Consider the following 7,951-nt stretch of genomic DNA (forward strand, 5'->3'; position numbering starts at 1 on the left):
ATGATACAGGAATGTATTAAGGCTGATCCTGATTGATATCAGTCATGATTCAAAGTAAAATTCTTGGCTGTGTATGTAGTTTAGACTCAAGTTTGGATCCAGGCTACACCTTGAGACTGAATAGGATTAATTAATTAGTATTTCAAAACATCATGGCGCATCGTCATGATGTTTCAAAATTATGTTCAAAAGCCCATGTTTTTTCCCAAAAATGGCTAAAAAATCACCCCAATTTAAATTGCACTTTGCAATACATATTGATTAGAGGTAGATGGTTTGAGCAGATTCCAACTTAGATTTTTTGAGTTATGACAATTAAAAATCCCTATACGTTGCCCATGGTTTTTTCAAAAAATGGCTCAAAAATTATCCCCAATTTTCATTATATTTTTTATATATTGATGTTCTTTTACAAAGCAGAAAGTTTGGGCAAATTGCCATTAATTTTAGGAGTTATAGTCTTTTGAAATGTTGTCCATCTTTTGCTAAAATGATATAGACATTGAGTCATTTTTATTTGATCAAATGTACATCATTTTTATACAAGAAAACAACAACAACAACAATAATAATAATAACAATAATAATAATAATAATAATAATAATAATAATAATAATAATAATGATAATAAAACTACCATAGCTCAAAAAGACATTGTAACCACAATTGGATCTAAAATAATATCACCAATAGCTGAAGAGGGGAGACAGCCTACAAGTCACACATACACACTTTGCCACTAAATGTACTCAATCCTCATCCTCTTTGTCTCTTGAAACATCATGTCATCATCAGTATAAGAATGTCACTACTATCACTCATGACAATGGCCCAATACTATATACAGTAACACTATAAATCCTAAAGATGAACATACACATAAAGCCATATGCAGAATGCAAGACAACTTATTGGTTACTGCAGTATTGGTCTTATGCAACATACCTTTTGCTTTCTGTCATTTTAATTTCTGCTCTCTCTTCAGTTATGATCTAGATCACAACTGAAATTGTTCTTAATTGTCTCTAAAAATAACAGTATATAGTACGAGAGCAAATTTATTATAGTGTACTTGTAATAAATGACATCTCCCTAAGCATCATACAGTGATGCTTGATTCCATTCCAACTCATTCTCAATATCAAGACGTGATATCTCAGCTGGAAACAATCTCAAATACTTTAAAAGGAAAAATAACTGGCTGATAGTAAAATGTCAATGGCTAACTTTTGCAACAGAAATGGCATCAACAGGAACTCCACTTATCTCTGAAAGCTAAAGTAAAGAGTCACACAGCATTATTTTATTATACATTCACCTTCTTTTTAAGATCTAAGGGAGTATCTAGGTGTGTCTAGAATAACTTCTTTTGTTGGATCAACTAAAAATTCTGATGGACACCATCTTCTAACATACACCTGCATCTGTGTTGGGAGCTTCATCTTTTCAGGTTCTATTAGAGTATGAGAATAACACCCTCATTATTTAAAATACTGACCTTTCGATAGTTCCACATACATGTCTGCCAGCATATAAATGAATATCTCTATGATCAAGATACACTCTACCAGGTAACCTCCAATTCTTCTTGCAAAATCTCATTCTACACAAATGTAAGTAAAATGATAGTCACATGATGTACTTACTTGTCTAATTCAAGGGCAAAGTCAATTCTTTGTACTCTTGCTTCTTCAATAATTTGCTTCTTAAATTTTCTCACTGGTGTATTCTTAGCAACAATAGACTCCATTAAAGAACGGAATTAAAATGGGAGCAAAATTACATTTACATCATGACAAAATTGCTATTTGCCTAACCTCTGTATGTTAACATGTAATAAAAAATAATTTAATTCTGTACTCTCCTACTTGTAATGCCCTAGCCAGTCTTACACTACAAACTATATATAAGGAAGAGAAAAGATCATGATTGAGTGAAGTAGAATAATTACTTTTGACTTAATAGGTAAATGCATGTCCATTAATGAGACAGCATTTCATATTCCTGCTGATCATTATACACCCTATACACTCTAAAACCAGTAGGTGGTACACCAATCAGTGGAACTAGCTCTTCCTTTAATTGAGCTAATTTGGTTCTCCCATCAATTCTTATCTGTATATCTGATAACAATCACTACAAGTACATTTAGGACTTAAAGTTGATCTAAAATTTAGTAAAAGTATATGGATTTTGAGAAACTTATGATTTTCTCAAAAATTAGGGCCTGTACTATTATGACAGGGTATTTTATCAAAAATGATACCAAAATCAAAGGCAAGATAAAACTGAAAAACCATGACCATTTCATGAATACTTGGTGGTTTTTAAAAATTACTCATAACTCAAAAAAATATTTGTTGGAGGGCTATAGTTTGAGAGAGAGAGAGAGAGAAAGATAAATTGCTGTTAATGTATAATGATTATCAATAAATTAATAAAAATTCTTGTTATTGTTTTCACTGAATCGGATTATTACATTTAAACAATAATAATTATTAAAAAAAATAATTTAATAAATCAGGTTTCAATCTTTGTGTCGTCTTTATGCCTTTGTCAGAAAAGAACATGACAAGGGAAATATGTACTGGAGCTTACTTGAATTATGTAAGAGTCATTATGTGATGACATCAGTAGTATCTTGGTCCATTGCAAGATAGAGGTACATATCAGGATTGAGGCACTAAAGAAAGAAAAAGGGTAGCGAGAAAGAGAGGTGATTAGCAAAAAATTGTAATGGTAATACAAATTTATTACAAAAGTAATGATTTTCAGTAATGGTAATGGTTGTGATAATTTGTTTATCTGAGACATAATGGTGATGGCATTCACGCACATGTACATGTACTTGTGCTTTTCTCAATCAGTGAGTCAGTGTCATACATGTGTAGGCCTGTGACAATTACCATTACAATTACCCAGAAATCCATTGACTTAAATACATGTACATTACATGTATCACTTACCATCATTATGCTTCAGCCAATGCAACACAGCATTAATGTTACTTTCTTGGACATATCCTAAATAATTAAATGTACATGGATTCAATAAGACACCATACTCCCACTCACTTTCAGTACATGTACTGTACACAAAAGCACTATAGTGTGCATTGTGTCTTACTGTTGTTACAATTTTGATAGCATTTATTTGCATTTCTGTTCCCACATTGCAGCAAGTGACAATTAATGTCTGTGATACAACCATGTACTATAAGATAATAATAATAATAATAATAACAACAACAATAACAATGTTAATGCACGTGTATGGTATTTTACAGTTGCTTACTGATACTAAAACTGTGTAACACAAAAAAGAGAGAAGAGATTTGGGAGATCTAGCAAAGGATCGAGAAAGAGAAAAAGTTAGACATATGCGTATGTGTGTATGAGGAGGAGAGAAAGGCAAAGGAGAGAAAGGCAAAGGAGAGAAAGGAGACAAAGATGCACAAGGACAGGAGTCAAGGAACACAAACATGAGAAGACAGAAATATGCAGTACCTATCAATAATAGATACATGCATTGGGAAAGAGAAGAACTGTTTATTATAAACCTATATAACATTATACAACAGCTTCTGAAGCTCGAGAGCCAGAACTCTTTTTTAATGTCACAGTACTGTAACATAGCCACACACTTATTTGGGAAAATTGTAAGTGCATGTTTACATTACATGTATGACATCTTCTTTCCTATTCACAAAGTCATGAGACCCAGCCTCAATTGTTGCCAGTTACTGGACATTCAGTTCAACATTATATGAATTCACCTATGCCAGATATTGATTTAACAATTTCATCACCAGTACCGTCTGCTTGTCCCAGTCAATTTGTGACTCCACCACCATCTTTTCAAGAACCAGCAATTCCTGCATGTGGTCAGCCAATCACTTCTTTTTTTCAACAACCACACAATCCTGTTAAGCAGCCAATAATTCTGCAACCATTCACACCTGCTCAGCAGCCAATAATTCAGCAACCGATTACTCCTGTTCAACAGTCAATCACTCCTCTTCAGCAGCCAGTCACTTTTGTTCAGCAGCCAGTCACTCCTGTTCACCAGCAAATTACTCCTGTTCAGCAATCACTCACTTCAGTACAACAATTGACTGCTCAGTCACACTTTATTCATCAGCCAGTTACTGCTCCATCAGGAACTCCACCTTTGTCAGATTCTCCACCACCACTTCCTCCACCTACATGTATATGTAATTTGCCACCAACACAAAGGCAGTCACCAGTATTTCAAGAGCCGTTACTGCTAGACCCAGATGATGTAGTTCGTAAATATCCCAAGTACAGAAATACATCACAAGCAGGAAGTCCAGCTGTAAGATTAGCTATTGAATCTTATTTTGGCACAGAAATGTTAAGACAATGCACAGTATATGGACTTAAAGGTAATAAACAATTACCAGTAGAGAAAGTTGAGGCCTTAAAGCAAAAGATGCTAACTTTTTATTGAGACAGTACAGTGGAGTTTGAGGCATTATGGACAAAGTGCATTAATGCTATTAATCATCATGCCAGTGGACTTTGGAAAAAATCTTTAATGCATACATGGTACAGTGATGATGCTCTATTGCTGTTGTAGTGGAAAGACAATTTTTAAAAATCAACAAAAGTTATTTATTATTAATAAAAATAATTAAAATGGGTTGGTTCAAGTGGGAGTGGTTTTTACACGTGTACGTACATGTGATTGATTGTGTGTGTTTGTGTGATGATAGAATCTGACGGGAAGCCTAAGAGCGAACTACAGAATGGAAGAAATAGAAAGAAAGGAAGAGGCAAAGGAAGAAAGGAACGTATAAAGCACAGGATTGAATCTTTAAAGATGGAGAAAGATGAATGTCATCATCAGTCTATAGCCCTAGCTGGGAAAAATGAGGAGTTGAAAAGGTTTTAACACTAAAAAGCCTTATATTTACGTGTGCTTTGTATTGATGTGTACCATATATTTATGTGTGCCTTGTATTTATGTGTCTGTGTTTGTGTGTTTAGACTTAGAGCTACTGTAGGAAGAAGGCAGCATTTGACATCTGGACTAGTAAGCTCTGTTTACCAGGGAGGAGGAGCAACAAGGCAATCGGCTGCTAATCCCACTAATATGAAAGCTGAAGATAAATCTATTTTGAATAAGATTCATCAATTTCAAGAACAGGAAGTTATAATTGACAAGACAAATATTATGGGAGATGTACATGTATTTGTCAAGTGTTACTTGTCAACTATTGGGCCACCAAAGTCTTTATATTGTATACAATAAGTGTGGGCACACTTCACTTGTTAGTAAGTCATTTTGTGACTTGTCAGTCAAAATAGCAATTATGCAATTATTAATTTTGTCTTTATAATCATACTTTTGTACTCTTTGACAATTTTTCTTGGTGATGTACCAGTTAAAAGTGATCCCCTTGCAGAAAAATATCCATCAACTTCAGTGCTAGCTAGCATCACCATACTTCCTCCCTATTACAAATGAAGTAATGAAAGTTGCATTTTAAAAGTTTAACTTTTTTGAAGCCAACTTTGGCTACATTAAGCAGTCAGTTAATTTGCAGAAGAAAATTATGTGAATCTCCATGTAAGGTTTAAGCTCATCAAAGCCATCATGTACTCGCTCTAACCAATCATGTACTCTTGCTTACCCGGGTTGCACTTCCCTTTGGCAGTAGAGCTCCCCTCCTGAGTAGCAGGGTTCCCCCTCCGAGCAGTGGGCCCCCATCTCTGGCCATGCCCCTGGCCACGCCACTCACAGGCTTAAGACAGTCCCGAACGGTCTAGTCAGTCCTTTCCTCTCCCTTCCCCTGATTTCTAGGAAGATTGTGGAGGCAGTTCCTGCTGGAGCCTTTGTGGACTTTAAAGACTTGCTGCCAGACAAAGTGGCTTTAAAAGCAGCAGATTGCCAATACCAACATTCTTGGCTCCCAGGCTAACAAAGCCCTTCGTAAGCAAGAGGTGGGTGATGTGGAGACTTGGATACATTGTTTCCTCATATTTGTGGCTGCCAAGGTCAATGATCCCTTAACAAGAGAACTCATGGCCTATGGTCAATTTATACTAATGTTGTCACGTAAACACGGGGTTAGGGGTAGAAGATATACCACAACTATTTCAGGCACTTCGTTGGGGGTGGGGTACCCTCTCCGGTGGACAGAGCTGAATGCCTCAATGATAGCTGCAGACGTGTTCCAGACAGGGGGTATAGGTATGCCCCCTATGCCCAGTCATATGATCACAGGAAAGAAGGTTGTGCCCTAGCCCCACCACCAACCACAGGTGACCGTTGGGCCCACCCATACAGGAATGGAGAGGAACTGTGTAACCGTTTCAACAGGTCGACTGGCTGCTCTTCCTCAAGATGCTGCTTTATTCATTGTTGCTGGAGTTGTGGGGCAGAGGACAATGGTGCTGCTGCCAATGAGTCCACTTGGCCTGTGGCAAGTGCCGCCCGGCTCCAAGTAGTGCACCACACCCACAAGGACTGAGGCCTAGGTTAGGGTGACTGTCTTCTGTATATGAATCAACACTCACTTTCATTGTTCTCTCTGTTATAGTCTTGTATGTCCAACCAGTGAATTTATAGTTTAGAGTGCAAATTTCGATAATTTGGTAATAAGTCAACCTACCAATAACAAACAAAAATTAGCTTTTATTGCGCCATTTTGTTCTTTACAAGCCATAATTAGGTTCTTAATTTGGATTTCTTTCATAATATTCACTGCCATTTTGTCCGTGAAGACTAAAGTTTGGATTTTAGTTGTTTTACTATACTCGTGTCAAACATAAGGAAATCATACCAATTGTGTCAAGAACATGACCAAGAATAAAGCACACATGTGCACATCTATAATCCGCACATGCCAAGAGGGGTGTGTCTTCTTTATCTTCCAGGGCTCTCTGTCTATCTCGTACTAAAACCTGGTGGCTCATATTTTATCTTCTTATCTTCTCCAGGACTTTTTGCTTGATACAGGCTAGAAGCAGACGCTTTTCTAGGTCTCATACTAAAAAAGGTGACTCATACTAGAAGCAGGTGCCTTATATCTCTGTTAACTGTTCGCAGCAATGTCCTAACATCGACACCGCAGCTGACAATCCCTTCAGTCCCCCCTAAGTTGGCGATCCCTTCATTCCCCCTTCCCAGCTTTAGTTTCTTCAACATGACACCTTCATGAACTGATGAGTCTTTTCTAAAATCGGCACTGCCATCTTATGGTAGGAGTGCAGTTTGGAAGCATTACAAAAGGTAATAGACGAAAGGGCAGTGCTTGAATTGAGCATATACGGGAGTAGAGTATGTGTAGGCAAAATGAGACAGTTGCTATTATGGGACAGTTTTTTATTCGGCCTTCAAACTAATATTGCTGTTGTAGTGGTTCTTTTTTGAAAAGATGGGCTTCTTGCTTTTACGTTTTATGTAAATAAAAATAAATAATAATAACTTAACTTGGTAGATTGAACACACCCATAATTTATTATTAGATATAGATCTACCTAAAAATAGAACTGGGCACGTGGCAGGTAACCTCAATTTTTCCAGCCTCACTTGTTTTATCTTATTGGCACCTTGATCTCTTGTCGATAATCACCTCTAATTCTAACAAATTATTGGTAAATTACCCTGTTTATATTTGTGCAGGCTATTATTTTCCATTTTAATAGTCAATGGCTTGCAAGAGAAAGTATTGGTCGCAGCAAGCAATGGAACAGGCAGTGGCTTCTGTTGAATCAGATGCAATGGGATTGAGGGAGGCTGCAAGGTGTTATAATGTGCCTGTAGAAACTCTGAGAAGGAGAGTCAAATGTCTTGTACCAGTCGAATGTAAACCGGGCCCACCAACCGTTCTTTCTAAAGAAGAAGAAGATCAGTTGTATGAATACCTAATAAATATGGCAGACATGGGCTACGGGATTACAAAGGGACACCGTAATGAGGCTA

General features: G+C 36.7%; 1 protein-coding gene and 2 long non-coding RNA genes across 5 annotated transcripts; 2 read left to right on the forward strand and 1 right to left on the reverse strand.

Moving 5' to 3' along the window:
• Window positions 1-2,414: 2,414 nt before the first annotated feature.
• Window positions 2,415-3,634, reverse strand: LOC109582046 (uncharacterized). Of its 3 annotated transcripts, none has more exons than XR_002184888.1 (5): window positions 3,296-3,628; window positions 3,076-3,214; window positions 2,968-3,024; window positions 2,600-2,684; window positions 2,415-2,552 (listed from the first exon to the last, which is right to left on the reverse strand). It is a non-coding gene; the product is annotated as an uncharacterized LOC109582046 (long non-coding RNA). The 3 variants fall into 3 exon arrangements; XR_002184889.1 differs by having other exon boundaries at window positions 2,416-2,552; window positions 3,128-3,214; XR_002184887.1 differs by having other exon boundaries at window positions 2,968-3,214; window positions 3,296-3,634.
• A 144-nt stretch (window positions 3,635-3,778) lies between these two features.
• On the forward strand, window positions 3,779-4,471 carry LOC109582038 (proline-rich extensin-like protein EPR1). The gene has a single exon (XM_019996600.1). It carries the CDS (start codon window positions 3,779-3,781, stop codon window positions 4,469-4,471), a length of 693 nt encoding a protein of 230 aa, XP_019852159.1.
• A 353-nt stretch (window positions 4,472-4,824) lies between these two features.
• On the forward strand, window positions 4,825-7,694 carry LOC109582047 (uncharacterized). Its single transcript, XR_002184890.1, has 2 exons — window positions 4,825-4,908; window positions 5,011-7,694. It is a non-coding gene; the product is annotated as an uncharacterized LOC109582047 (long non-coding RNA).
• The last annotated feature ends 257 nt before the right edge of the window (window positions 7,695-7,951 follow it).

Source organism: Amphimedon queenslandica, unplaced genomic scaffold (genome assembly GCF_000090795.2).
Source record: "Amphimedon queenslandica unplaced genomic scaffold, v1.1 AMPQUscaffold_13404, whole genome shotgun sequence".
In the NCBI taxonomy this organism is placed as follows: Eukaryota; Metazoa; Porifera; class Demospongiae; order Haplosclerida; family Niphatidae; genus Amphimedon; species Amphimedon queenslandica.

Excerpts from the sequence above, each read along its gene's own strand:
- LOC109582038 (XM_019996600.1), top strand. The coding sequence starts at position 3,779 with ATGCCAGATATTGATTTAACAATTTCATCACCAGTACCGTCTGCTTGT.